Source organism: Anopheles bellator, chromosome 1, assembly GCF_943735745.2.
Source record: "Anopheles bellator chromosome 1, idAnoBellAS_SP24_06.2, whole genome shotgun sequence".
NCBI classification, from domain to species: domain Eukaryota; kingdom Metazoa; phylum Arthropoda; class Insecta; order Diptera; family Culicidae; genus Anopheles; species Anopheles bellator.
Window position 1 is genome coordinate 6,068,076 of NC_071285.1, and position 25,296 is coordinate 6,093,371.

The following is a 25,296-nucleotide window of genomic DNA, read 5'->3' on the forward strand; positions in this document are numbered from 1 at the left end:
CCATCCGTCCGATTGAACTGGGCCATCACCCGCTGCCGGAGGCGCTTCTTCTCCGAGCCGGTGACGAGAATGTTCGACTTTACCTTGAACGGTTTGATAAACATTTTCAAAGCCTTGCCTCGCCGCTCGTGCGACAATCACGAATTTCCGGACAAAAAATGGGCACGAAGCAAGGCCTCGAATGCGATCCACGGAACGGTGTTTTGTTTTGGTCGTGAGTTTTGACAGTTTGCGAAATGATGACAATAGCACCACCACCGAAAGAACACCTTTTCAAGATGGCCGTAATTCTTTCTTTAACGGTGGCCGTAATTTACTCACCTTTTACCGTTAAATTGGGGTAAATTTAACTGAAAAGTCATTCAGTCAAAGTCAAGAAAAATCAGAAAAGAAAAGTCAAGATTTGTGTACAAGACATATACTTAAAATAAGTTTTATTGAATTTATTGTATACTACAGCACTGCGCAACTCCACATCATATATATTTGAGCACGGCACTAATTCCGCTTTCGTACCTCCGGTGGAACGTAATCTACATCAACCGTGCGTGGCTTCTTCTTTTTGCCAAACCAACGTTTCGGATAAAAGACACGTTTGCTATCGATCTCCAGATCAAGCTTATCCTCATTCTCAAAGAACCACAGCTTCTGTTCCTCCTTTTCCAACTCAACCGACATCTGTTCGATTTCTTTCAAGCGCTTTGCACGCTGTAACCGTCCCAGCTCTTCATCCAAACGTTGCTGCCTTAATGCACACCAATCGCTGTAAACCTGGAAAAACGTATGTTTTAGATCCATGGTGGGCGAGATATGGCAGTATGAAATAGTACCTTCTTTTGTGTTTCAATTTGTAACGATTCGTTTTCAGCCACGCTCTTGTGAACCAGCTCCAAGATGAGCTTTTCGAAACTTTCTTTGTTCAGCTTGCACCCACTTGATTCAATTTTGTCGATCGCGTCGGAGAAGGCGGTTCGTTTTTCGTCGTCCTTATTTGTCTCTTTCTCAAGCACACCTCGCACAATTTGTAGAACTTCGCTGTTGACCTCCTTACCGGCAAGGTTTGCCACAAACTCTACACCGAGATCGTACTTACGGTACAAAGCCAACCCAAGCAGTTCACAGCTGGCTCCGATCAAGTTACTAACTCCACCGTAACGACGGCTCAGTTCGATAAACGTTTTTCCAAGGAGCAACTGACTGTCCTTAAGATCGAAGTGATCGTCGAAGAATTCGTTGCGCAAATACTTCACCCTAATTTTAATTTCGTCTTTTTTCTTCTTTTTCTGTCCCTCCATTTGATCGCCAACCGGTGCTTCGACCGGTGCCAGATCGTCGAAGTGTTCCGCATCCGGGGTTTTGACGTAACGATAGCAACCGTACAGCGACAGTGAGCGGGTGATGGGATTGGAAAAATCTTCCTGCAGAGCAAGCAACGTTGCGATGCGGGCTGCATGCCGGAATTCCTGCCCTTTGATCAAGTGATCCAAGGTAAGGTTGGCAGAGTAGTTGTCGAGAAAGATGCCATAACCTAGCCGGTTGTTGAGGACCTCGATCAGTTGTCCGTAGCACCGGTGCTCGAGATAGTTGCGCACCAATGCATGGTGTGTCGAGTCGAGGGTGTTCGACGTTTCCTCCGTGAGACGGAACTTGTACAGCAGATCGGCAATCTCGTCGACGTGTGTCTCATCGACCAGCTTGTTCGCGTAGATGTCGATATCGATGGCTGATATTTTGTTGCGCTGTTGAAATCTCTGCTCCAGGTCGTAGTAGAGCGTGTCCAGGTCAACTTTCGCGAGGATGGGTGTCGCCAAGCGTGCGTTCCACGCTTCCCGACACTGGTACGCCTCCGAAAGGAACGTTCGCCTGGCCAGCGAAAGCCCGCCAACAAGGCGACGCTGATGTTGAACAAATAATTTCAGCATCGCACCCTGGACAAACCAATTATCCAACCAGATCGTGAAAATTGCACCGGTTCTGTTTTTGTTTTGATATCGGTGACAGCTCGAAGATGGGGTGCGTTTCGTGTTCCGCAGAAACGCACACTTGCCGGCTGTCACAACGCGTTTATATCACCGGATCAATGCTGCGTTTCGCTACTTCCGGCGAACTGTCGGTCTCTTTTCCGTCATTGGTCTCGAAGCAGACACACTTGGATCGAAATGGTTAGTGAGAAATTGAGCATTTTTGTGGAAAATTATCAAAATTTTCCGTTTATCCTACAGAAGTAAAGAGGTGTTAAACGCATTTACTGTTTTTCGTTCACAGTCGGCCCACAAAACGTTCCGTATTAAGCAGAAGCTTGCTAAGAAGCTGAAGCAAAACAGACCCATTCCGCAATGGATCCGTATGCGCACCAACAACACCATCCGGTAAGTGGCTCCGCCCGTGTGCGCTAAAATGCCCATAAAACGAACCCTTGCCTAGGTTGTGATAATCTATTTCCTATTTTCTGTTTGCCACAGATACAACGCTAAGCGCCGCCACTGGAGACGCACCAAGCTGAAGCTGTAAGCGGGATTCGTCGATTTGTTTACCTCCGTGGCAACCGTTTGCAAGCAAATGGCGGTCTCGATACCCACGCTCAAGCGGTCCATCTGTTCGTTACGGATTTGTTACGGTGTTTCAACAATAGCCTCCCGATTCGTTCCATTTCATGGAAGAAAGATTGAATAAATTCAGTTCAATGAAACCTTCAACCGTCTAAAATGTGCCCGTGTCTGTGTGGAATGCTTTGCTCTGTCGAGAATCCCTTCCCGGAACAGTGTCACGACACGCGGTAAAGTGGGAGTATATCACATTTATTTTCTTTCGCTTCGCGGTAGCCCCAATTTAGCATCCATTCCGGCCCATAGCTTCGTACTGTCGAAGTGCCTCTTCCAACCGTCGGCTTTCCCGTTGCATTTCCCCGAGATCCTGCTCGATCTGCGCCAGATTGGCCACCAGGTTGCGGTCCTTTTCGCTTTCGATTTGATCTTCCAGCTCGCGCACCTCGCGCTTGATGGCACCGGTTTCCTGCACCAGGGCAACGAGTTCGCTGCACTCGGTGTGCAGAGCCACCAACAAAATGTAGGCCCGCTTCGTAAACTCGTCCCGTTTGGCGTTCCGATAGATCAAATCATCCGTCACCGTGAACTGGCGATCGAGCTGTCCGGTGGTGGCGTTAATCTCCTTCTGCAAACTGCGCGTGTCGTGCAGAATCTTATCAATGTCCGTCTTCTGCTTGCGAATGTTGCCGATTATCTCGAGAATCCGCCCCGTGTACGCCGTGCGGCTGACCGTTTTGCCGATCTTTTCGTACTGCTGAACCAGGCGTGCATGGAGTGCACTTTTCGTTTGCAGATCGACGATCACCTCCTCGGACTTGCGCCGCGCCGAGTCAATTTGTTCCTGCACCTTCTGTGATTTACTCTGCCGTGGGTGAAATGAAAGAAAAAGTTTCAATATACAATGTATCGTTTCATCAAACGGCTAGCCCACGCACCACACTGTCGGAGTTCTTCGCCCGGTGCTCCTCCAACGTTGCCACCAACGGTGCCCGGTGTGCTTCCCATTGGCTTTGAAGTTTTTTCATCTTCTCGCCCGCGGCCGCTATTATTGACTCGAGTTTGGCCACATTCACCTCCGGATTCTCGAGCAGTATGTGCGTCCGTTCTTTGACCTTCTTTTCCTCCTTCAACCGTTCGACGGTCTGCTCGATAGCTTTCGCTTCACCGCGAACCACTTCACCGGATGCGCGTACCGTTTGTGATTCGCTTTGCGTTTCAGCGAGTAAGGCGCGAAGCTGCTGCATTTCCTCGTCGAGCTGCACCCGTTGACTTGCCGTGGATGTTTCGCATGCCCCGAGGACGACTTCCTCGTCCTCTGTAATCGGAGTTTTCGCTTTGTTTTGAGCGTAATAAGCCTGCAGCTTCGAGATGGGATCCAACGACGATGAAGTACTGGTATCCGCCGGCAGTCCACGATCCACCTCGTCCACTGCGTCCCCCCAAAGGCCACTGTGGCGCAACCAGTACTCTTTGACCTCTGTGCTCAGCGCCGCGTATACGAAAGATGGAAACATACGAAGAATTAAGTTTGATTTGTAACTAAACCGCACTTTAGACGTCCTTGGCGAGTTCTTACCGGCTGTAACATCACTTTGCGTCACGAAAGGAATGGTCGATCTAGCACGGGCGGGGCCCCAAACTGCTCCCGTTTTGCGCAGATCGAGCGGTGAGTAGTACCGTCCCGACCACGAGCTACGCATTTGTTCACGCATCGATTCCAGGATACGATGCTCCAGATCGGTCACCCGATCAAACGGCGCCTCCGGTGTGGCCGAGTCACCCGACTCCTTCGGTAGCTGCTCGATGAGAAACATAAAAACTCGCCTCACTTCGGCCACGTTCGAGTAGAGAAACGTTTGGTAGCCAATGTCTCGTCGGTAGCCGATGGCCTGTGAAATGAACCGAAAGACATGATAAAGTGAACCACACTTGCAGCCAAACGGCGCGAGGAACTACTTACCGTGCAGGCCTCGGCAAGCCGGGCCGTTACGGTGAACCGTTGGGCCATGCCCGGTGGTAAGGACGTTGGCAAATCTAGCGACGGATCGATAAGCAGCAAACATTTCGAAACCGTTCGCACTAAAATGGCAGGCGTGAACTGGTCCAATCCCTGTATATCCTCATCCAGATCGCTGATCAAAGGGTAGGATTACAGAATTTGTACGGGCCGTTTTGGAATAAATACTGCACTTACCACTCTATCTGGCGTAGCGAGTGTAGAATTATATTATCAATATCGTCCATTCTACGCTCGGGCGCTGCGGGCTCCTTCCTCCAAAGCTCACAATGAGATTAATCTTCAATTCGGTTCTTATCGCAGTGCCGGACAATTGGCTCTAAGTGGGCCGTAAACAAGGGCCGCGGTGACGGTGTGTGTGGCGATGCGCAAGAAACCTGCTCTAAGCGGAAGGCATCCAAAACCGGAACTGCCTCTCGCACTCCATACACAACAGGCGAGTGGTACTATTTTACGCACGAAAACCTGTTCGCCGGCGAAGGGAAAGATGCTGCATACATTTTGCACCGAAGAGGCCAGGACGAGATGATTGTAACTTTTTGTGGCCGCGAAGACCCACAAGTCTGGCGTCACGACTTTTTGACAGCTCTGCTGATTGTAAACATTGGTGCCCCAACACTCACAGAGCCTGCGAAAGTCAGTGACCCGAGGCGCCTACTAGGCGATTAATTGGTTCGATGCAAAATTAGTGTCCTATTCTAATTGTTTTCCAAAATATTCGAAGCAGCCAGTGGATCATTGTATGAAGGGGAACTTCTAATAGTCACGTCCAACGAAAACCATTTTATTGGAAAGGTAAAACTTGATTGGTGAACCAGTGATTAAATAGTATAAATGAAGTCCAGTGTAACTATTAATAAAGCACTATTTAGTTCAATATTTGATCGTTTGCGCGATTTTCACTGAGAAAAATTCGAATTTTTCTCCGAGCTTCTGACCACCAGATGTCGCGCAAAAATCGGAGTGATTGCGCTGGAAGACAAAACGCACACCGCGAAACCTGCGCTTGGCAAACAGCGAAAAAATGCCGGAGTTTGTATGGAATTCGCGGCCGCAAGTCATCGCGTCGCGCTTCACACTTCACCGACGATCGCCGAAAGGAACGGGACAGAGATAATCGAGGTTCGCGCCCCACCGTAACGCACTCGTTTTGTTTTGTCCTTGCCTCTGCCCAACTCGGCTCCTTCATCCGGTTTGCAACTCCGCCAGTCGACAATGAGCAGCGCTGAACCGCAGACGAAAAAAACGAAGATGGCATCGAGTTTGGAACAATTGAAGCAGCTTACCACCATCGTGGCCGACACCGGTGACTTCGAGGGTATGTAGTCAGATTTTTGTGTTTCCTGAAAAGTTCCGTTTGGCCACGAATCCTGACCAATCGATAACCATATTGTCGTCCTGGAGACGCATAATAGAAGAGTTGTTAACGATAACGCGACCGTCGATTAAAACTGAGGCTCAGTGCGCTTGAAGGTGACCGCTTAAAGGTGAAACAAGTACATTACGACCACATTCGAACCGGATTGTAGGAAATGGCAAGGCACAGCTTGGAGCTACTCGGTGTGTTGTTCTTTCTACTTGATTTTATTTGCCTTTTCATTCCCCGCCGTAACACCATGTTTGTTGAAGCGACACAATCGGCCGAAGGCGCCAACACGCGGTGCTACGTGCGCGATGTCATCCGATTATCAAGCGGCGGCAGTGTTCGATAGAAAAAGGAACCGAAAAAGAAAACAGTTCCCTGCGATAGCGTACGGCTGTTTTTTAGGAGAAATTCCACTTGAAACGGTTCGGTTGCTGTCGGATTGCTTTTGTGCTCCGTTTGATCGTTGATCACATGGCCCGTTTGAACCGTAGAGGTCAAACGGTGGTTCCCTTTCACCTGCACGATGTACGCGATGGGCGACCCCAGCGAAGGTTGTTGACGTCAAACCGCCAAACGTTACTGAAGTGTGTCCCTCTTTCTTGCCTCATATTCTCATGATTTTCTCTTTCCGTCCCGTTCGCAGCCATGAAAACGTACAAACCGACCGATGCCACGACTAACCCTTCGCTGATTTTGTCCGCTGCTGGCATGGACCAGTACCAGCACCTCATCGATAAGGCCATCAAACACGGCCAAAAGGCGGGAGCGTAAGTGTTAGCTGCAAACCTGGGGCGGCATAAGTCATTGATAGTTTTTCTCCTCAATCACTGTAGCACGGCGGACGAAAAGGTTTCGGAAGCGGCCGACATGCTGTTCGTACTGTTCGGATGCGAAATCCTGAAGCTCGTGCCGGGCCGTGTGTCGACTGAAATCGATGCGCGTCTTTCCTTCAACAAGGAAGCCTCGATCGCGAAAGCCCTCAAGCTGATCGCACTGTACGAAGAGCAGGGTATCAAGCGGGACCGGGTGCTGATTAAGCTTGCCTCGACCTGGGAGGGCATTCAGGCGGCCAGCGTCCTGGAGAAGGACCACAACATTCACTGCAACCTGACGCTGCTGTTCTCGTTCGCCCAGGCCGTGGCCTGTGCCGAGGCGGGCGTAACACTGATTTCTCCCTTCGTGGGCCGCATTCTCGATTGGTATGTGTCCAACACCGATCAGAAATCGTTCGCTCCCGAAGCGGACCCGGGCGTCGTGTCGGTGACCAAGATCTACAATTACTACAAAAAGTTTGGTTACAAAACCGTCGTGATGGGCGCTTCGTTCCGTAACGTGGGCGAAATTATGGCTCTGGCCGGGTGCGATTTGCTCACGATCAGCCCGAAACTGCTCGGAGACCTGGAGAAGAGCACGGAACCGGTCAAGCGGTATCTGGATGCGGATGCGGCAAAAGCTTCGAAGCTGGCAAAGATTCAGATGGACGAGGCCACGTTCCGCTGGATGCTGAACGAGGACCAGATGTCGAGTGATAAGCTTGCGGACGGTATTCGCAAGTTTGCTGCCGATGGTCGAAAGTTGGAAACGATGCTGCGTGGTTTGATTGAAGCGGCAGAGTAAAGCCTGCGGAAACCGTGGCAGGCCCGCCGCACACACTGTTTAACAGGCAAGCAGCGGCACAGTGCTTAAGAGAACCCGCCAATCTCTTCCACCGGCAAGCACCGGCCGAATAACGTGCGTGCTTTTTTGGAGCTGTTGACTGTATGTTTTGTATTTGTGAAATAAATTCGACTTCTTCTCCGTTTGTACAAATGTCGATAGCGTCGGTGTGCCTGGCTTCCCTATCGTATCGTGCGAAACTGTTGAAATTCAATCGTACTAAACGGCCCGTACTGTTCCAACGGGTAGTGGGTGCCTTCGGTGGGTGAATGAATCCGGATCTGTCGCATGTGAGTGTCGCGACCATTCTGATGATTGCTTATCACGGCAATCTGTATCATGAACGTACATATCGGAATGTCCTGCATCTCCTTGATCGGAATGCACACCCAGCCGCACGGTTCACACAGATCGACCACTTCGATTTCCTGTAGATCGTTAAAGTGGGTGCCGCACCGGATCGATATCCGGCTCGGTGTGTAGCTTTCGTCCAGCTTGTAGTCGGAGTAGAGGTAGATCTGGCTCACGGTCGTCTTGCGGTGAAACTGAATGTTCACTAGGTGCGGCAGCTGCCCATCCGACTGCCAGTACGTTTCCATCGAATTGTCGCGCAGCTGATCTACTCCAAAGCCTGATGAATCAAAAGAACAGAAGGGAATCGTGCACTTCTAGGAAAGCGGTCGGAGCAAACGGTGACGTACCAGGTTTACAGGACGACAAGCTCCACACGGCCTGGCTACCGACTTCGCGCACATTGCCCGACCTTTCTTCGGTCACGGGACACACGTTTGCACCCATTTTAACGCTCATTTCGAAGGAGCTGAGTAGTAATCAACGAAATCGGCCAACAGCAAAATAACACCAATTGTTTACACCAAACAATGCTGTCAAACAATTTGCCGATTGGCTGCGTACTGCTAGGACGAAGCATGTCAACGCAGCCAGTGCGTTGATCGATCGAATCGAACTTGTAAATTTTTGTAAACATGGATTAGCAGTTTCGTGTTTGGTGATCGTACGCGTAATTTTAAGTTGGTGGAAATGGAGGACCACACATTCTTTGACCTCAGTAGAGTTTAGATTACAACCGTCGCAAGAAAAGACTGAAATTCCACGTTTTGCACAGTTAAGTGTTGTTGTTTATGTGTTGTTAGTCCGGTTTTTGTTTTGTGTCCTATTGAAACTGCACAAGTTTTTACGCTTTATTACTACTGCTATTTCCTTCCGATGAAAAAATGTAACAAAATTGATCTGAGTTAATTGCATTGATATTTGTTGCATCCCTGAGGGTGGTGATTCGCACGAAAAAAAATGTCCCACCAACGGGCAAAGTCCTCCCGGTGACCCCTCCTCAGGGGAGGGCAGATAAGCGGCTAAACACCGTCGTTGCAGAGGCTTTCGCACGCCACCAAACAGTTCAGTTCGCAGCGACCGGTTGCGACGAGCGAATCGTTTCTTGTTTGCGGAAGAACTTCCGCCGCGCGTCCACTTTCGTATGCTAAACCGCGATCGTCGTCGGTACGGTTACGCAAGCGGTTTGTTGATTGAGTGCATTGCCCGCGTTTCCGTAAACACATAAGTGGAGTGCGCCTTCAAGATGCCAGGATCACCCGTGAACAAGGATCTGCAGGCTGAGCGCGATAAGTGTAGCTTCGACAAGAATGAGTTTACCCTCTGGTGGGTCGGTGGCAAGGAGAAGCTGAAGGAGAAATTAGATCTAGGTGAATACCGGTCAAGTTGTAATTTATTTCATTAAGCCGTAATTGGTTCCACCGGCACAATCTGCAATTCAAATTCTTTTTTGGAGATTTCTAATGGGTGAGGGCTTATCGGGTGAGGGCTGCAAAAATTAACGCACCAGATAGTGCCCAATCAAACAATGTTATCACTTTATTTCGGTTCGGCCAAGGGGGTCCAACACGTAGGCCCGCAAAATTACGCCAACTCACGCTGGCAGATAAGTGCAACGAAAAAAGGAAAACGGACGTAAATTATTAGATTACGTTTACAGCAAAGAGAGAGGCCAGTCTTCCAGGTTTCATAAGTCTAATCTTTCGTCCGTAGTCTAGGGACATTTATCGTCCAATGTGATGTACGATCTTTGAATTTTATCACGGTTTTTCTTTATGATCTAGAAAAATTCCTCGAAAGCGATCCAGAATTCCAAAACAGCACTCCAACCCACTTCCTCTCGCACAAGGAACTGTATGAAGAAACCATTCGCCAGGCGACAGTCATATTCCGGAAGGTGCGACGATTCCACGAGGACCGAGGCAATGGAGACCCATCAAACTATATGTATGTTTCAGTGCTAGCAAATGTGGTTCTGTGATGAAAAGATTCCTTACTTCCAGGGCAACCCTCGGCGGACTGCTGGGCAATGGCATCATTCGCCAGGGCAATCCGATGGGCGTCCACTTTGCGATGTTTGTGCCGGCAATACTGGGCCATGGTTCGCCCGAACAGCAAGCGGAATGGCTTCCGCGTTCGCTCAAATGCCAGATCATTGGTACGTACGCGCAGACCGAGCTTGGGCACGGTACATTTTTGCGCGGCCTGGAAACGACGGCCACATACGACGAACGCACTCAAGAGTTCGTGCTCGAGAGCCCCACATTGAGCTCATACAAATGGTGGCCAGGCGGCTGTAAGTATCGGGGGGCGCAAAGGGATTGATAGAAAGGTGACGAATTATAAATTGGCCTGCTTTCTTTCAGTGGCCCATACGGCAAACTACTGTGTGGTGATGGCGCAACTCTTTTCGAAGGGCAACTGTCACGGAATTCAGCCCTTTATTGTGCAGCTGCGCGACGAGGAAACGCACATGCCACTGAAGGGCATTACGATCGGCGAGATCGGCAACAAACTGGGAATGAACAGTGTCAACAACGGCTTTTTGGGATTCGATCATGTTCGCATTCCACGCAAGAACATGCTGATGAAGAACGCCAAACTGTTAGCGGACGGCACGTTCGTGAAGCCACCGTCCCAGGCCCTCACCTACGGAACGATGATGTTCGTGCGGGTTGTCATCTGTCGCGATATGGCGTTCCATCTGGCCAAAATGGCAACCATAGCAGTGCGATACTCGTGCGTCCGTCGCCAGAGTCAAATCAACCCAGAGTAAGCGTTCGGAGGAATGGTGAGGGTTCTAAAGTATCCACTAAGCGTTACGTTCCGTTGCAGTCAACCGGAGGTGCAGGTAATCGATCACTTGACACAGCAATACAAGCTGTTCCCAGCGATCGCCAAGAGTATCGTTTTCAAGCTAACATCGGAGAACCTGTGGCAAATGTACACCCAGGTGACGGCTGAGCTGGATGAGGGTAAACTGGAGCGACTCCCTGAATTGCATGCCATTGCATGCTGCCTGAAGGTGGTTACCACAGCCGATACAGCGACGGCTGTTGAAACATGCCGCATGGCGTGCGGTGGCCACGGCTACATGACCTGCGCCAATTTCTACAACACGTACGGGTTCGTCACTGCCGCCTGCACCTACGAAGGCGAGAATACGGTGCTGCTCCTGCAAACGGCCAGGTACGATGGCGTATCTTGTTTCTCTTGCCTTGTTTCTGCAATTTCGCTTGATTCTTCCCTCCAGATACCTGGTGAAGGTTTGGAATCAGGCTATCAAAGGGCAGCCCCTTGTCCCGACCGTGCAATACTTGGCGAACTTTATTCAAAGTAAAAACAACCGCCACCCGTGGACCGATTCCGTACCGGGGATAATCAAGGCCCTGCAAACCGTAGCCGCAGCGTACGTTATAACTCTCGATTGTCTAATTACAAATGCCCGATTGATAATTTCGCCTGATTTCTGGTCTACAGCAAACTGCGACTGGCCTACGAGCACATCGAGCAGCGCAAAAAGGCTGGCTACACGCACGAGGAAGCGGTCAATTTGACTGGCCTTGAGTTGACTCAAACTGCCGAAGTTCACTGCCGTGCCTTCTTGGTGCAGTCCGGGTACGAGATGATCGAGAAACTGTGCCAAACCGTGTCGGCCCCGCTGGCGAAGGTGATGCGTACGATCGGAGAACTGTACGCGTATAACGAGGCACTCGATATGCTTGCTAGCTTAGTTCGGGTAAGGAATCTTAACCAAAACCGGGAGTATCATTTTCTGTGTTCCCAAAAACGTACGCCTTTTCCCCTCGCAGTTCACATCGATCAGCGAAAGCGACATCAATCGTCTGCAGGCAAAGCTGGAGCAAACGCTGCTGTCGATTCGCCCGAACGCGGTCAGCATCGTCGATTCGTTTGCCATTCCGGATATGTTGCTGGGATCGCCACTTGGAGCGCACGATGGTAACGTCTATGAGAAGCTGTACGAAGAGGCCAAGAAAAGTCCTCTGAACCAGGTGCGTAATCTGTGCCCAAGCCGGGGTGACGTTGCTGTTTGATGTTGTTTTAACTTATTTCGTCTTCCATCCAGGAACCGGTTAACAAATCATTCCACCTGTACCTGAAGCCATTCATGCGTTCGAGCTTGTAATTAATATCTATCGTTCTTTATCCTGTGCGGGGTTCCTTTATGCTGGTGCTAATCGTATGTTATCTGGTTTCTTTGGTTATGGAAAATGTTATGCAATGTTTATAACTGAAATACAATATGTTTCTACAATTTGACTCCCAATTAATATTCGGTCCTTTCATTTGCTCTATCGCAGAAGAAACGATCATATTTTAAGTTTCAGCCCGCGTCAGTTGTTTCTACCGCCTAACGCTAGATGTCGCTATCGCCGACGCTGTCGATGGAATTGTAAACAAAAACAAAGCACAAACACAAAATAGTGTTTCGCGCGATGTGGCCACCGCCACCGAGTTGGGTGGGGGATGCGGTTTCGACGTATTGGTTGCGTTGCTCTGGCCACTCACTGGGAGCAACTGTGGCGCGTGTTGGGGAGCAGTTGAATCGGTTGCGTCAACGCGAAGACGTAGTCGCTGGTGCTGCTGGAGATAAGTAAAAATCGGGGAACGTTCGCTTATCGGCCCTATCGACGCACTGGACACACAGATAGTCGTTCACCGTCGTGTACTGTACATTTTTTGAGGACAAACTTTAAAGTTCCTTCCCCGCCGAGTGCGACGCCGTGAGAAAAACAGGACCCGTATTGCAAATCTCATGCCCCCCAAGGCAGGGCGGATGTGGTAAACTTCGCGTAGCTCGAGAGAGAGCGTAATTATAACGCTCCAAAGGTTAGCCCCGCGACGCTATCTCGCCTCGCTATCGGTCGCGTTAATCAACCAGTTTCGGACCGCGGGTACCTGATTGATACGATTGGACGGAGGTTCCGTGGCCCAGTGCCTCCGAAATAGGCCACAGTTCGCAGCTAGTGCCCTCCCGAGTCGGTCCTAAACATTCATTAGGAGGTCCAAAGACCAGCTTCTTCAGCAATGCCGTCCAGCAGTGAAACCGTGAACAAAGACCTGCAGGCCGAGCGGGACAAGTGCACCTTCAACAACGAGGAGTTCACCCTCTGGTGGGTGGGGGGTGAAACGAAGCTGAAGGAGAAACGGTTCCGCGGTAAGTGATGCTCCAAGCGCGCGCCTACCGATGGCGAAGGCCATCCGGGGGAAAAGTGGGACAAGCGTAATGCGTAAAGTGCGCCGCTCGCCGAGGCTACTTGTTTTGTGTTTAATGTTTGAACATCGAAACCGGTCGTTGGCACGTGGCGATCGTTTGCCCCTCTGTGGTTACTAGATGCGTTTTGAGTTTGGTTCGAAATCTGAATTCGTTCCAATTTTGAACGTTACCAGCCAGCTCCAGCTTCGCTCTTTGGTCTTGATTCTCTTCTTAAATCCAAAGGTCGAACGGCTAAGGTCCTATCTTTGGCCCTGCCTGGTAGATATCACTAATAGTCCCCGCTAATCGCCGGCCGCTAGGTGGGAAACGCAAGTCATCGTTATTTTGCAACTAACCCGTGCGGTGGCCGCCCTTTCGCAGTGCAACACGTTATCACTGAACCTAAAGAGCGACATAGTCCAGCATTAACGAGAACATGCGTAGTCTCGAACAATGCTAACCCTTGGTGACCCTTTGCTGTAACGACGAGATTGAATAATACGGCCAAGGATCTTAACTGTAAAACTATGTAACAGAGAGCCCCAAAGGTGGTTTCAACCGAATGAAATAATAACAAAACGGCTTTCGTATGCTTTCGTACTCCAACAGAGGACTTCTTTCTAAATGACCCGGAGCTGCAGGAGAAGGTGCCGCTGCACTTCCTTTCCCACAAGGAGCTGTACGAGGAATCGGTCCGTAAGGCAACGGTAGCCTTCAAGAAGGTGCGAAGGCTACAAGAGATGGGCCAGGATGGTGTCGACAACTATTCGTAAGAGCCAGCTATTCGCGCGATCCTTCTTGAGTTAATTTGTTTCCTTTCCATTGCTTTCAACGACAGTGCGCTGCTCGGTGGATTGCTCGGGACGGGAATTTTGAAGCAAGGTAACCCACTTACCGTGCACTACGTCATGTTTCTACCTGCCATTCTCGGTCACGGAACGCCCGAACAGCAGGCGGAATGGTTCGGCCGTGCCTGGAACTGTGAGGTGATCGGCACGTACGCCCAAACCGAGCTTGGCCACGGAACGTTCCTGCGAGGCTTGGAAACGACGGCCACGTACGACGAGCAGACGAAGGAGTTTGTGCTCCACTCGCCGACACTGACGGCCTACAAATGGTGGCCGGGAGGATGTAAGAATGGATGCATGCGGTGGGATTAGATTTTAAACTAATCCCTTTCCTTTCAGTGGCCCACACGGCAAACTACTGTGTGGTGATGGCGCAACTCTTTTCGAAGGGCAACTGTCACGGAATTCAGCCCTTTATTGTGCAGCTGCGCGATGAGGATACGCACATGCCACTGAAGGGCATCACGATCGGCGAGATCGGAAATAAGCTCGGCATGAACGGTGTCAATAACGGTTTCCTGGGATTCGATCAAGTTCGCATTCCACGCAAGAACATGCTGATGAAAAACGCCAAGCTGATGGAGGACGGCACGTTCGTGAAGCCACCGTCCCAGGCCCTCACCTACGGAACGATGATGTTCGTGCGGGTTGTTATCTGTCGCGATATGGCGGCCTATCTTTCGAAGGCGGTAACCATTGCCGTCCGCTATTCGGCCGTTCGTCGTCAAAGCCACATTAACCCAGAGTGAGTATGAGTGAGATCTCCGTCTGCAGTCTGTGGTTAATGCCGTCTGTAACTTTTCAGCCAGCCGGAAGTGCAAGTGATCGACCACCTGACACAGCAGTACAAACTGTTCCCGGCCATTGCCAAAGCGATCGTCTTCAAGCTAACGTCGGACAACCTGTGGGAGATGTACAATGCGGTCACATCCGAGCTGGACAAGGGTGATCTAGAGCGCCTGCCGGAGCTCCACGCGATCGCTTGCTGCCTCAAAGCGATCACCACGGCGGACGCTGCTGCCGGTGTGGAAGTGTGCCGTTTGGCGTGCGGTGGACACGGCTACATGACCTGCTCAAACTTCTACGGCACCTACGGAATGGTGACCGCCGCCTGTACGTACGAGGGCGAAAACACGGTTCTGTTGCTGCAAACGGCAAGATATTTGCTGAAGGCGTGGCAGCAGGCCCAACGCAAACAGGAACTGGTTCCGACCGTGCAGTATTTGGGACGGTTTTTGGCCAACAACAATCGCCGCGTCGACTGGGACGACTCCATCGGGGGTATCATTCGCGCGCTCCAAACGGTTGCCGCCGGGTAATGGTTCGATGTTCTATGGATAAGTATGATGCATACTGATTGGCAATTGCTTTTAGCAAACTGCGCCTGGCCGCGGAGCACATTGAGAAGCGCCAGAAAGGGGGTGCCACACTGGAAGAGGCAACCAACCAGACGTCGATTGAGCTGGCACGAACGGCGGACGCGCATTGCCGGGCGTTCCTGGTGCAGTCTGGCTACGAGATGATCGAGAAGGGTTGCGAAACGGTTTCGCCGGAAGTGGGCCAAGTTTTGCGCACCATCTACCATCTGTACGCGTACGATGAAGCGCTGAAGGCACTTGGCGATTTGTTGCGCGTAAGTTTCGGAAGGTGTGCCTGCAGCTCGGGGGGCCGTTTTTTTATGATCTGCGTTTCGCCCGAGTATAGTTTACGACGATTTCGGAAAGTGACATCAATCGGCTGCAGGCGAAGCTGGAGGCTAGCCTGGCGGAGTTGCGCCCGAATGCGGTCGGTATTGTGGATTCGTTCGACATTCCGGACGACGTGCTGGGATCGCCACTTGGAGCGCACGATGGCAACGTGTACGAGCGGCTGTACGAGGAGGCCAAGAAGAGCCCCCTGAATCAGGTGCGTGCTGCGCGCTTCAGTCCACGTCAGTTGTCCGTAATATGCTTCCACATTTTTAGGAACCAGTAAACCAGTCATTCCACATGTACTTGAAACCGTTCATGAAGTCCAGCCTCTAAAACCGACGACAAGGACTAACAAGCTTGAGGCCTTTCTTAGCGTGCGGGATAACGGCGAGACAGTAACGGGCCGTTGACGAAGAAACGATTCTACAATTCCTGGTGATAGTTGAATTTTCTTTACGTTTATACAATAAGAGATGTTTTATACACAAATATCGTATATACCTCCATTTTACTAAAAAAAAGATGTTAAACGTCCAATAACAAAATTGCATCACAATCTATGGCACGAACAGCTCCTGTTGTGTTGAAAATGCTTTGTTTTCTTTCTGTAGTCGAACTATCGAACGCCGGACGCTTCGCTACGGATAGAGCGGTAGTTTTGTGTTATATTTTATTCGATTGAATTTTACAGTGGTGATTAAACATTGAGGCGTTGCGCTTGCGTTTCGGAATGCATCCGTGTATAATACCATGCCACCCCTCTAGGCTACCCAGCTCCCCCATCAAAACACGGAACGCGATCGCGATCGCCATCCCCTGCCAGTGATAGGGCGTCTCTCGTGCACGACTAACAAATAGCAGAATAAGTGTAACAAACAACGAATGAGGCAAAAAGCACGATTGCGGTGGCGGCAAAGAACCGGCGAACAAACGCACAAACAACGCACTCGGAACAGATACAAGAAACAAATCGTACGCGACGCTAGCCGCAGACCCATCCAGGTGCCACTGGTTACTGTTCCTTTTTGTTCAGCGAACTGTAGCTTGGTGGCGGTTCCTGTGGAAAGCAACGGTGGGTTACGGTTAATCGGCACACAACAGCACATGGCGCAAACTTACGTAATATGCTGGAGGCGGCACGTAAGCCGTCTGCGGCCTGTTGGGATCGTAGTAAGCACTCTGGGCCGCTTCCGCTTCCTTGGAGTCTGAAAGTTTCGGAAAGCAAGATGGAGCGATCACTTCGAGAACCGTTTCATTGCGAAGTCGGTCTTCGTCGGGGGAACTCACTCGCTGGCGGTGCTTGTGGTGGTACCGAGAAGCCCATCGCGCCGTTCGATGGACCAGGTTGCGGTACGTGTCCGTTCGGGTAGCCGGCACCCGGTCCGGCGGTGAAACCGGCTGCACCCATCGCCGGAGAGCCACCGGGTGGGGCCGGTTGCATCGGGTACTGTGGTGGATACTGCGGCGGATACTGGTAGCCGGTGGCCGATTGCGGGTAACCACCGGCCCCCGCGTTCATCACAATCCCCGGATACGGTGGCGGACTGTCGTGCATATAGATGGTGTTGGGTTGCGGTTGCTCCGGGAAAACGCTCGCCCCCGGCACCCAGCCATAGTTGTACGGATTGGGAGTGTAAGCGGGCGGTGGGGCCGCGTACCAGGCACCACCCGGCGGAGTGTACGGCGGGGGTGGTGCATTGCCGGCGTTGCGCTGAGCCATCGACGCCGCCCGGAGCATCGCTTGGCCGAAATCGATCGCACCACCGTGCTTGAAAACCAGCTTAAACTTGGCCTCTCCCGTCCAGTTGCCGTTCTGCTGCGCCGTTACCTTGCCCTTAATGTAGTTGGCCCCGAACACGGGCTGTTCCACCTCCACCTCGCGCATCGACACGAACGGCATGCTGAACGAACGGAGCGCTTCGCTTTCGTGCTTCCCGTTGTAGATGACCCGGTGCGTCGTTAGGTAGACGCGGCCCTGCTTGCTGCCCTTCATCGACGGATTGTCGTGGCCGGTAAACTCGATCGTCACATGATCGCTGAAGATCAGGATGCTGCCAGTCGGACGCGGGATGGGGTCAAAACACAAAAAATGAATGTCAATTCCAAAAAGTCCACCACGAACCGTTACTGCGCAAATGCCCCGAGCGGCCGAAACCATCCGGAACATTCGCCGACAGTGTCACGGGACAATTCACCATCGAAGGGCTTTGCGGGGATTACCCATTAACCCGCCCCGCAAGCCTCGTAAAACAGAACTTACCCTTCGCCCGCGTGTATCAGAACGCCATTGTTGGCGTGTGCGGTGTTGAGGGACATCTTCTCGGCACCGTGGACGAAACTTTCGCGGAAACTACGCCGATAGTTACAACGTTTGCTCTCCTGTTATCTGGCTGCCGATGAGTGCGAACGGATGATGAGTCACTTCTGGCGCTGATGAAACGTAGCGTTTGTTATTGTCACTTTCTCTCGCTTACTCGCGTGGGCAGCCTCACGGCCCCTAGGGTCTAGCGTTCACTTTTTCTTCCCTCACCTTTCTCACGCGAGTATGCAGCACTTTTCAGCAAGTTCCGTAAGTAAATTAACATGCAAATTGTGCGCAGAGTCTTTGCCGATCAGTGATGGTAACGAGCAAAACGCAAATAAACCATACACAAAAACACGTCAGAGGAGTGCTTGATTGGGCCGCTGTTTGCCAGCCGCCGTCACTCGGGCGGCTATTTTGCGCATCGCCGGCACCGGCGGCTGTTTCATTTTGACCGTTACGATACATTTTGGGCCAGCTATGCTTAGGTTTTCCCGGTTTTCCTGAGCCCGTAGGCTGTTCTACTGATGATGTTCTTTTTAAAGGAACGTGTAAATCAATCAGAGACGCTCGCGGTATTATCACAACAACAAAAAATGCTTTTCACGCATAAAGCAGTGCCTAGAGAATGGTTAAAGAATTTTCTATGCGAACGATAAATTAAAGGTGAAAAAAGGAAGACATAAATAAAGGTTAGCTCGGTAAGGTAGAAGGTAGAGCTCGTAAATTTTGTAACTTAAACCAATAGCAGTTACGGCGATGGAGGTGCATGGTTGTTTGTGTTTCAAATTTAAAATTTAAATCCCCTCTCCGGCGGACGGTAGCAGAAGAACAGTTCAGTAATTGCACGAATGAAGGCTCCATTTATTTGGTCCATTTTCTGGTATTGTTTTTCCGAAACGGGACTTAAATTTGAATCAAACCCGGCTCGGCACACCATCGGCTAAAAACGTGTGGTTCCCAAAGGGAAGAAAATTTCCCTTGAGAGATTAATGTCTCTCTCTCTCTCTCTCGTTTTCGCTCTCTCTCTCCCAGCCGAGTTCACGCACACTCGCCGGTCCAATGCGCAGGACGTGTTTCGCGCGACGTGTGTGGACCAACCTGGGAAAAACAGAAACATAAATATCATCGCTTTTCCGATGCCACCGCGTTCGCCAGCGGCCAGTCTCGTGCGCCAGAGGCAGCTGACCGGGTTGCGGGTGGGATAAGGCATTGCAGCATTCCGTTATCAAGATGCACTCTGCCCATCCCGGTGGCGGGGACAATCTCTCCGTGCAGTAGTGGTTTTCCGGAACAGGTCCACGGGGCTGCTGTTTGTGCGGTGTGCCACAAGGAAAAGCGGGTGTCATCCGGGTCGGGAGTGTGAAAAACTGAAAAACGACAACACGCGGCCGCACGGGAATGAAATCGATTTCATATTAACCTTGCCCGATTGGCGGGGCTACCGCCTCCCCAGCAGCAACAAACAACAAAGGTGTTGGAAACAGAAAACAAAACGTTCGAACTTAGTGTGCCGACAGAGCAGGTGATGACGCAGAAGCAGCATGCCACGACTCGCAGCGCAGCCGGGATGATGGTGGAAAATCGAAATCGGCAAACTTTTCCAGTTCAATTCACCCCCCGCGTCGAAGTAGGCTGAGCCGACTGAGCTCTCCGGTTAGGTCGGTCGGTCGGTCTCTGTTTGTGCCAATGGCGACCGTTTTCAAGCAAACCCTCATCGTCAGTGGATCTTGTGAAGTGATTTACTAGGCAAAGGAACTGCTAAACAGACATCTCATCGCAGTGGTGCAAGTGCAAGTGGGCAACCGAAAGGTCATCAGAATCTCACTCCATCAGTCTCGTGTGGGAAGGACGACGGTGGGGAACAAGCAGACAGGATGATGGAAGCGTCGGAAAATGGCAGCACCGGTCGGGGAGTGGGTGGCAGTGGCAGCACCAGCGGTGGCCACAGCTCATCCTACGAGCCGCTGGAGGGGCGCCGCACCTTCGACAATGCCGACAGTCCCGATCTGGACGGGGGAGGGCCTCCGAAAGATCGGCGACGGCTCGTGTTCTTCGCCCTCATGACGGCCGGCGTCGGCTTCGTGCTTCCCTATAACAGGTGTGTATCGGCGAACGTGTGCATGCGAAGGCGCGCTCAGTACAGCTGCACTTGCTGGAGCCATTACGACATCGTTCAGGACGAGTGCACACGTACCGGGGGAGGTAGTCGACTGTTTGATTTTCCCCTATCGAGAAGAAACCGGCAATGGGGCTGGAATGGGACCTCCACCGTTTGACCAACGACCAAATAGGTCATCAGGATCTAATCATGGGTATTTTAAGGCTCGCTCGACGAGAGCCAATAGTAGGCTGCGCTGCTGGCTGTCACCAGCATTCCAGCTTCGCACCACGTAATTGGAAATGGACGGCCTACTACTATGTGAATGGGTTTGCAAGCAACAGGAATGAACATCGAGCTGTTTGTCCTGCGAAATCAATGATAACAGAATCCTCAGGGGTTGTCGTCGAGAGTAACGGTTCTCTTCTTCTCGACCTTCCCTCGCCAGCTTTATTATAGCCGCCGACTACTGGCAGTCCCGGTTTCCCGGTCAATCGGTGGCACTGGACATGTCGATGACTTACATCATCGTCGCACTGGCCACGGTACTGTTGAACAATGTGTTTCTTACGTTGGCACCGTTCCGGGTTCGCGTGGCGTTCGGTAAGTGCCACCACGCTGCTCATCATGTTTCCAACCCGTCCTTCACTTTGCGTCTCTCACCCTTTTACAGGCTACGCCGTGTCCTTCACGACGCTGGTGTTTGTGGCGCTGTGCGAAGTGGCCTGGCACATGTTTACGGCGAAAACTGCGTACTCGGTGAACCTGGCCGCCGTTTCGCTCGTCGCCATGGGCTGCACCATCCAGCAGTCGAGTTTCTACGGGTTCGCCAGCATGCTACCGAAGCAGTACACCCAGGCGGTGATGGCGGGCGAAAGTATGTCCCGAAAGTATGTGTCCCCCCCGGAAGGGTCCCGTAACCCGCCTGTTTCCGTTGCAGGTTTGGCCGGCTTCCTGGTCTCTTCCAACCGGGTCGTGACGAAGCTACTGATCAAGAGTGACCGCGCCTCGACCGCCATCTTTTTCCTCACCTCGACCGTGTACATTGCGTTCAGCTACGTGCTACACTCGATCACGACCCACTCACCCTTTGTGCGGTACTACATGAAGGCTTGTGCCAAAATTGTCCTGCGACCGGACGACGATCAGACGCTGGTGAGGCACGGCGGCCCGGAAGGAGTACGAGGTCGCGCAGCTTACGATTTTGTTGTACCCTCTTTGCAGAGTGAAACGCTCGAAGGAGGAGACCGGTACGGGGTGCTGACTCTGGATTCCAGCCCCCCGGTTCACATGCCACCGGGTTCTACGGCGCTAAGCTTCAGGTACGGCCACAGCGCAAACTGTACCGCAGTGAAGATTAACCCCTCCTTCCGCTTCCAGCAATCCCGTGTACGATCTCTCCAATCCGACGGCCAGCATTGAGACGGTGCTGGAGACGAACCTGACGTCCACGTCGAACGGGACACGCTCGGTAACGGCCACTGCGACCGTCCCGGTCGGATCCAGCGACGTTCCGAACGTGGCGTTCAAGGTGGAACACGTGATGACGCCGGACATTTGCAGCTCGGGCCGTTTCGGTAGCTTCCGCAGTGGGCTCGAGTCGCGGTGGAAGGTGGCCCACGCCATCTACCCGTACATGGCGTGCATCGCCATGGCGTACTGCGTCACCCTGTCGCTCTACCCGGGCATCGAGTCGGAGATCATTTCCTGCAACCTCGGCACCTGGATGCCGGTGCTGCTAATGTTCACGTTCAACGCGTCGGACGTGGCCGGGAAGCTCCTGGCGGCGGTCCCGTACTGCTGGTCCCGCCGGCAGCTCATACTCATGTCCGGTCTGCGGGCCCTTCTCGTGCCGCTCATTCTGCTGTGCTGCTCGCCCCGCGAGCAACCCGTGATTGCGGGCGAAGCGGCCGCATTCATCTTTACCGCGGCGCTCGGCATCAGCAACGGGTTGGCCGGTAGCCTCCCGATGATGCTCGCCCCGGACAAGGTGTCGGCCACGTTGCGCGAGGTGACCGGCAACATGATGACGCTCTCGTACAACATCGGTCTGACGGCCGGATCGCTCGTGGGCTACGTGTTCGAGTCGATGCTCGGACCGCAGCTTCCGAATCCTTGCCCGCAGTATCCGTTCGTACCGCCGAAGCCCAACCAACCGGCGGGCACGATCGGTCTGAACGCGAGCCATCCGTTTGCGACCGGAGGCACCAGCACTGGCGGTCAGCAGAGCACCAGCACGTCCGCCACCACACTGGCCTCCTCCTCCACCACCACCACCATGGCCACCTTGCTGACGACACTAACGGCGGCGGTGCTGCGCAGTACCACAGTGGCGAGTAGTAACTCCCCGGACACGACCACCTCCATATCATCGCTTTCCGCCGGCCCCAGCTCCACGAGCGCTTCCACGCTGCACGATATGCTGACCAGCACCACCACCGGCTCGCCGAGCGCGTTCGAGGGCAGCCAACTGGCGACGATGGCCGCCACGCTACTCTACAACGCCACCAGCTCTCTTCTCGATCCCTCCATGAACCCCGAGTAAGGGCGACCCCGACGAGCGCCACCCGCACGAGGACAGCTCCAAAGTATTAGAACAAGACATGAAAAGACGTGAATGTATATTGTACTCCTGTTACAGTAAATCCCTGACTCTTACTCTCATCCACGGCCGCCCGTGAACGCTCAGGCTCAGGCGGATGCGGCGGAGGAAACACATAATCGCTGTGCGAATGGGCGACGGTTCCACAGGAACACAGAACGCAGGAACATGTCCGCTCGTTTCCGTTTGGACTGAACTCTCCTGGGACTAGATACGTGGTAGAAACTAAAAGCTAGGAATGGCGACCGGAAGATGAAGTAGGGGCGATGCAGTTGTTGTAGGGCATGGCCGGTGCTAGGGGTAAGATTGATATTAGGATCACGGAACACAGGGGCACGCTACAAACCGAAACAGATGCGCAACGCGTCAAAATACCAAAGAAACAGACAATGGATGTGTGTGGGGAAAGGTGCAACGGACCGCGATTTGGTTCGGGATAAAGCGAGGCAACAACTACCGCCCGACCCATCCGAGGGCGCGACAATTTGTGACCGACGTAAAACCGTAGAAAATGTAAAAAAATAAACGCTATAATAATTAACTGTAATCTGTTGCTCCGAAGGCGCCGGGGGTTATGCAGAGCCCCTCTCAGACCGATTCATCGTGGCGACGGATGCAGAACAGGCTGGCCAGCTTGTGGCGTCTCGTTTTTCGCTTTCTCTTGTTCCGCTTGCGCCGACAGTCGCGGCACCCAAGGCTGCTGGTGGACCGGTCGAGAGTGCAGCCCGCATCGGAGTGATCCTCTTCCGGGCGAACCCGTCTCAAGTCGCGCCGGTAGCTGGTGGAGCCGACGTCGCTCCGCTCGATGGTCGGTATCAGTTCTTCGTAGTCAGGCGAAAACTCACCCAGGATCGGCGAGTCAGAGTGACCGTGCGTAGTACCGATTGCCGCAATTCCGCTGGCAGATGGATCGGAATTTCTCCGGAGTCCGGCGGACGAAAGATCGGCGGGACTGCTGGCGGCACGCCGACGGTCCTGCTCCGTGGGCCCCGCAGAGGCCGGCTCGTGATCGTGTTCCGCCAAGCCGGCCGGACTCGTCTGGGAGGCCACGGTGCTGGTGGCGTGCACCTTGTGAAGGGATGATTGGCTCCCGTAGCAGCAGACCGTCTCAGTTTGGCGCAGCAGTTGCCGCTGTTGGTCCCGGAACCGCTCCTGCTCGACCAGCTTATCGTTCTCCAGCCGGAGCGCACTGTTTTTGTACTTTAGAGCGGCCATCTCGCTGAACAGATTGCTCTGGTACAGGTCGCGCAGTGCCAGCTGCTGCTCCAGACTGCTCACCTGGAGCTTCGTCTCGCGCAGCAGCGTTCGAAGGGTCTCGACGCTCGTATCCTTTTCCACCAGAGGTACGGCCTGTCGGCGGGCAGAACGGAGAATGGAGTTGAACAATAGATCAGGGATCCCCCGTCCGCCCGTCTGCACACTCACCTGCACTTGCGGCTGATCGTCGTAGGTCTCGGGCATCGATTTGTGCCGCACGAACGTCCTCCGGTCCTGGTTCGCGGGCTTCAGCTGGTCGATCTGCTGCTTTACCTTGCTCTGCACGTGCCCATACTTGTGCCGGTGACGGTGATACTGGGCACTGCTCCAGTTGCTTCCGCCACTCCGACCACTGTCGGCCGGCACCGGATCACCTCCTTTCTTGCGGTTTTGCGTTAGCGGTGTCTTCAGCCGCTCGGAGCCGCTCCCGGGTTGCCGGTTGTCGAGCAGATTATCCAACGAGCGCATCTGGCGGTACTTGCTCCTGTCGTTCAGTGGCACTCCGCCACCGATCGCCGATCGGTCGAACGAATCCTCTTCCTTCGGGGCTTTCGTGCGATCGCGGCTCGTGTCGCGCTCGCTCGACGCACTCCGGGTGTCGCCCTCGGTCGAAAGCGACGAAAGGCCGCTGGAACTATTGGACGAGCCAGACACCACCATGCCATTTCCATCGTCTGTTGGAAACGGAACGCACCGAATCAGAACCACCGGACCTTCACCTGATCTACGATCGGACTCACCGGTCGCTTTGCCGGAAAGGGGCTCCTTCTTCTTCGAGTGGGGCCGCTGCTGGTACTCGGCCTGCTGGTGACGCTTCGGTAGCTCCGGGCTGACCGAGATTTCGTCACTTAACTCGTCGAACCCGATCAGCAGACTGCCGCCCGGGAAGGTTTCGTCACTCAAATCACGGCTCATGGTTCTTCCACGCCGGCACGCCACACGCGATTAACGGGCAGTGTGTCAAATGATCGGACCTCGATTGACCTCGTTCATCGAGTGCGTTGATCAAAAACTGCACGAAAACGCCTGACACTGAGACGGGGCATCGATATCAAACTGTCAGTTAGCGTATTGTTCGGTTGCTATGGTTATTTATTAATTAGTGGTGCTAGCAAAAGTGTGCTTTGCGTTCTTTGGCACTCCAATAGGCATTCAACCCGTGCATTTTACCGACGTAAATGGAAGAGAAGGGAATTTTATTTCTAAACTAGTTTAATTTCTTTTGCAGAGGTCCACACGAACCCAGCCGTGTTTGAATCAAACAACCTTCATCGGGTTTCCGTGCTTTGGTACGCGTGCGGGATTTCCCCATTGGCCGGGCCGATAACCGTTGTGGGCTGG

The 25,296-nt window shown here is 52.7% G+C and overlaps 11 protein-coding genes across 11 annotated transcripts in view; 5 read left to right on the plus strand and 6 right to left on the minus strand.

The window, feature by feature from the left end:
- Positions 1-104, minus strand: part of LOC131214716 (eukaryotic translation initiation factor 2D-like) — a 1,423-nt gene extending 1,319 nt beyond the window's left edge. The window contains exon 1 of the mRNA XM_058209085.1: positions 30-104. Within this exon, the coding sequence (XP_058065068.1) occupies positions 30-104 (75 nt within the window). The remainder of the gene's footprint in view (positions 1-29) is intronic.
- A 333-nt stretch (positions 105-437) lies between these two features.
- LOC131216180 (uncharacterized) lies at positions 438-1,980 on the minus strand. The gene is made up of 2 exons (XM_058210599.1): positions 831-1,980; positions 438-771 (listed from the first exon to the last, which is right to left on the minus strand). Exons 1-2 carry the CDS (start codon positions 1,920-1,922, stop codon positions 499-501), a joined length of 1,365 nt encoding a protein of 454 aa, XP_058066582.1. The 5' UTR covers positions 1,923-1,980; the 3' UTR covers positions 438-498.
- A 124-nt stretch (positions 1,981-2,104) lies between these two features.
- Positions 2,105-2,691, plus strand: LOC131206749 (large ribosomal subunit protein eL39). The gene is made up of 3 exons (XM_058199423.1): positions 2,105-2,162; positions 2,266-2,369; positions 2,463-2,691. The coding sequence occupies exons 1-3, from the start codon at positions 2,160-2,162 to the stop codon at positions 2,509-2,511; spliced, it is 156 nt and encodes a 51-aa protein (XP_058055406.1). The 5' UTR covers positions 2,105-2,159; the 3' UTR covers positions 2,512-2,691.
- Positions 2,692-2,790: 99 nt separating this feature from the next.
- On the minus strand, positions 2,791-5,099 carry LOC131206748 (coiled-coil domain-containing protein 22 homolog). Its single transcript, XM_058199422.1, has 5 exons — positions 4,741-5,099; positions 4,507-4,678; positions 4,123-4,435; positions 3,482-4,023; positions 2,791-3,408 (listed from the first exon to the last, which is right to left on the minus strand). The coding sequence occupies exons 1-5, from the start codon at positions 4,788-4,790 to the stop codon at positions 2,830-2,832; spliced, it is 1,656 nt and encodes a 551-aa protein (XP_058055405.1). The 5' UTR covers positions 4,791-5,099; the 3' UTR covers positions 2,791-2,829.
- A 528-nt stretch (positions 5,100-5,627) lies between these two features.
- Positions 5,628-7,738, plus strand: LOC131205944 (probable transaldolase). The gene is made up of 3 exons (XM_058198268.1): positions 5,628-5,881; positions 6,573-6,696; positions 6,763-7,738. Exons 1-3 carry the CDS (start codon positions 5,779-5,781, stop codon positions 7,544-7,546), a joined length of 1,011 nt encoding a protein of 336 aa, XP_058054251.1. The 5' UTR covers positions 5,628-5,778; the 3' UTR covers positions 7,547-7,738.
- Positions 7,217-8,426, minus strand: LOC131205945 (anaphase-promoting complex subunit 10). Its single transcript, XM_058198269.1, has 2 exons — positions 8,287-8,426; positions 7,217-8,216 (listed from the first exon to the last, which is right to left on the minus strand). The coding sequence occupies exons 1-2, from the start codon at positions 8,393-8,395 to the stop codon at positions 7,768-7,770; spliced, it is 558 nt and encodes a 185-aa protein (XP_058054252.1). The 5' UTR covers positions 8,396-8,426; the 3' UTR covers positions 7,217-7,767.
- Positions 8,427-8,626: 200 nt separating this feature from the next.
- LOC131206522 (probable peroxisomal acyl-coenzyme A oxidase 1) lies at positions 8,627-12,216 on the plus strand. Its single transcript, XM_058199101.1, has 9 exons — positions 8,627-9,306; positions 9,721-9,883; positions 9,940-10,232; positions 10,303-10,708; positions 10,772-11,125; positions 11,190-11,345; positions 11,417-11,675; positions 11,749-11,949; positions 12,024-12,216. Exons 1-9 carry the CDS (start codon positions 9,183-9,185, stop codon positions 12,081-12,083), a joined length of 2,016 nt encoding a protein of 671 aa, XP_058055084.1. The 5' UTR covers positions 8,627-9,182; the 3' UTR covers positions 12,084-12,216.
- Positions 12,217-12,485: 269 nt separating this feature from the next.
- On the plus strand, positions 12,486-16,261 carry LOC131206392 (probable peroxisomal acyl-coenzyme A oxidase 1). The gene is made up of 8 exons (XM_058198928.1): positions 12,486-13,115; positions 13,764-13,923; positions 13,993-14,285; positions 14,342-14,747; positions 14,808-15,317; positions 15,377-15,635; positions 15,707-15,907; positions 15,967-16,261. The coding sequence occupies exons 1-8, from the start codon at positions 12,986-12,988 to the stop codon at positions 16,024-16,026; spliced, it is 2,019 nt and encodes a 672-aa protein (XP_058054911.1). The 5' UTR covers positions 12,486-12,985; the 3' UTR covers positions 16,027-16,261.
- A 77-nt stretch (positions 16,262-16,338) lies between these two features.
- LOC131211519 (WW domain-binding protein 2) lies at positions 16,339-18,319 on the minus strand. The gene is made up of 5 exons (XM_058205022.1): positions 18,224-18,319; positions 17,954-18,123; positions 16,981-17,744; positions 16,813-16,898; positions 16,339-16,750 (listed from the first exon to the last, which is right to left on the minus strand). Exons 2-5 carry the CDS (start codon positions 18,007-18,009, stop codon positions 16,706-16,708), a joined length of 951 nt encoding a protein of 316 aa, XP_058061005.1. The 5' UTR covers positions 18,010-18,123; positions 18,224-18,319; the 3' UTR covers positions 16,339-16,705.
- A 1,127-nt stretch (positions 18,320-19,446) lies between these two features.
- Positions 19,447-23,166, plus strand: LOC131213918 (equilibrative nucleoside transporter 4). The gene is made up of 6 exons (XM_058208150.1): positions 19,447-20,096; positions 20,545-20,699; positions 20,770-20,973; positions 21,037-21,251; positions 21,321-21,418; positions 21,477-23,166. Exons 1-6 carry the CDS (start codon positions 19,873-19,875, stop codon positions 22,639-22,641), a joined length of 2,061 nt encoding a protein of 686 aa, XP_058064133.1. The 5' UTR covers positions 19,447-19,872; the 3' UTR covers positions 22,642-23,166.
- Positions 23,167-23,286: 120 nt separating this feature from the next.
- Positions 23,287-24,870, minus strand: LOC131214827 (uncharacterized). The gene is made up of 3 exons (XM_058209189.1): positions 24,675-24,870; positions 24,124-24,629; positions 23,287-24,048 (listed from the first exon to the last, which is right to left on the minus strand). Exons 1-3 carry the CDS (start codon positions 24,868-24,870, stop codon positions 23,287-23,289), a joined length of 1,464 nt encoding a protein of 487 aa, XP_058065172.1.
- Between the last annotated feature and the right edge of the window lie 426 nt (positions 24,871-25,296).

What these genes read in the sequence shown, in the direction of transcription:
- LOC131216180 (XM_058210599.1), bottom strand. Translation starts at nt 1,922, where the DNA reads ATGCTGAAATTATTTGTTCAACATCAGCGTCGCCTTGTTGGCGGGCTT. An exon ending in AAATTGAAACACAAAAGAAG is followed by an intron (nt 772 to 830) that starts GTACTATTTCAT and finishes ACGTTTTTCCAG; the next exon opens with GTTTACAGCGATTGGTGTGC.
- LOC131206749 (XM_058199423.1), top strand. An exon ending in CGCACCAACAACACCATCCG is followed by an intron (nt 2,370 to 2,462) that starts GTAAGTGGCTCC and finishes TGTTTGCCACAG; the next exon opens with ATACAACGCTAAGCGCCGCC.
- LOC131206748 (XM_058199422.1), bottom strand. Translation starts at nt 4,790, where the DNA reads ATGGACGATATTGATAATATAATTCTACACTCGCTACGCCAGATAGAG. An exon ending in TCGCTACGCCAGATAGAGTG is followed by an intron (nt 4,679 to 4,740) that starts GTAAGTGCAGTA and finishes CCCTTTGATCAG; the next exon opens with CGATCTGGATGAGGATATAC. An exon ending in GGCTTGCCGAGGCCTGCACG is followed by an intron (nt 4,436 to 4,506) that starts GTAAGTAGTTCC and finishes TTCATTTCACAG; the next exon opens with GCCATCGGCTACCGACGAGA.
- LOC131205944 (XM_058198268.1), top strand. Translation starts at nt 5,779, where the DNA reads ATGAGCAGCGCTGAACCGCAGACGAAAAAAACGAAGATGGCATCGAGT. An exon ending in CGACACCGGTGACTTCGAGG is followed by an intron (nt 5,882 to 6,572) that starts GTATGTAGTCAG and finishes TCCCGTTCGCAG; the next exon opens with CCATGAAAACGTACAAACCG. An exon ending in CACGGCCAAAAGGCGGGAGC is followed by an intron (nt 6,697 to 6,762) that starts GTAAGTGTTAGC and finishes CAATCACTGTAG; the next exon opens with CACGGCGGACGAAAAGGTTT.
- LOC131205945 (XM_058198269.1), bottom strand. Translation starts at nt 8,395, where the DNA reads ATGAGCGTTAAAATGGGTGCAAACGTGTGTCCCGTGACCGAAGAAAGG. An exon ending in CTTGTCGTCCTGTAAACCTG is followed by an intron (nt 8,217 to 8,286) that starts GTACGTCACCGT and finishes TTGATTCATCAG; the next exon opens with GCTTTGGAGTAGATCAGCTG.
- LOC131206522 (XM_058199101.1), top strand. Translation starts at nt 9,183, where the DNA reads ATGCCAGGATCACCCGTGAACAAGGATCTGCAGGCTGAGCGCGATAAG. An exon ending in GGAGACCCATCAAACTATAT is followed by an intron (nt 9,884 to 9,939) that starts GTATGTTTCAGT and finishes CCTTACTTCCAG; the next exon opens with GGCAACCCTCGGCGGACTGC. An exon ending in TGCTTGCTAGCTTAGTTCGG is followed by an intron (nt 11,676 to 11,748) that starts GTAAGGAATCTT and finishes TTCCCCTCGCAG; the next exon opens with TTCACATCGATCAGCGAAAG.
- LOC131206392 (XM_058198928.1), top strand. Translation starts at nt 12,986, where the DNA reads ATGCCGTCCAGCAGTGAAACCGTGAACAAAGACCTGCAGGCCGAGCGG. An exon ending in GAAGGAGAAACGGTTCCGCG is followed by an intron (nt 13,116 to 13,763) that starts GTAAGTGATGCT and finishes GTACTCCAACAG; the next exon opens with AGGACTTCTTTCTAAATGAC. An exon ending in CACTTGGCGATTTGTTGCGC is followed by an intron (nt 15,636 to 15,706) that starts GTAAGTTTCGGA and finishes GCCCGAGTATAG; the next exon opens with TTTACGACGATTTCGGAAAG.
- LOC131211519 (XM_058205022.1), bottom strand. Translation starts at nt 18,009, where the DNA reads ATGTCCCTCAACACCGCACACGCCAACAATGGCGTTCTGATACACGCG. An exon ending in CTGATACACGCGGGCGAAGG is followed by an intron (nt 17,745 to 17,953) that starts GTAAGTTCTGTT and finishes TCCGACTGGCAG; the next exon opens with CATCCTGATCTTCAGCGATC. An exon ending in ACCACAAGCACCGCCAGCGA is followed by an intron (nt 16,899 to 16,980) that starts GTGAGTTCCCCC and finishes CGAAACTTTCAG; the next exon opens with ACTCCAAGGAAGCGGAAGCG.
- LOC131213918 (XM_058208150.1), top strand. Translation starts at nt 19,873, where the DNA reads ATGATGGAAGCGTCGGAAAATGGCAGCACCGGTCGGGGAGTGGGTGGC. An exon ending in CCGGGTTCGCGTGGCGTTCG is followed by an intron (nt 20,700 to 20,769) that starts GTAAGTGCCACC and finishes ACCCTTTTACAG; the next exon opens with GCTACGCCGTGTCCTTCACG. An exon ending in GGCGGTGATGGCGGGCGAAA is followed by an intron (nt 20,974 to 21,036) that starts GTATGTCCCGAA and finishes TTTCCGTTGCAG; the next exon opens with GTTTGGCCGGCTTCCTGGTC.
- LOC131214827 (XM_058209189.1), bottom strand. Translation starts at nt 24,870, where the DNA reads ATGAGCCGTGATTTGAGTGACGAAACCTTCCCGGGCGGCAGTCTGCTG. An exon ending in TGAGTCCGATCGTAGATCAG is followed by an intron (nt 24,630 to 24,674) that starts GTGAAGGTCCGG and finishes CGTTTCCAACAG; the next exon opens with ACGATGGAAATGGCATGGTG. An exon ending in ACGATCAGCCGCAAGTGCAG is followed by an intron (nt 24,049 to 24,123) that starts GTGAGTGTGCAG and finishes GCCCGCCGACAG; the next exon opens with GCCGTACCTCTGGTGGAAAA.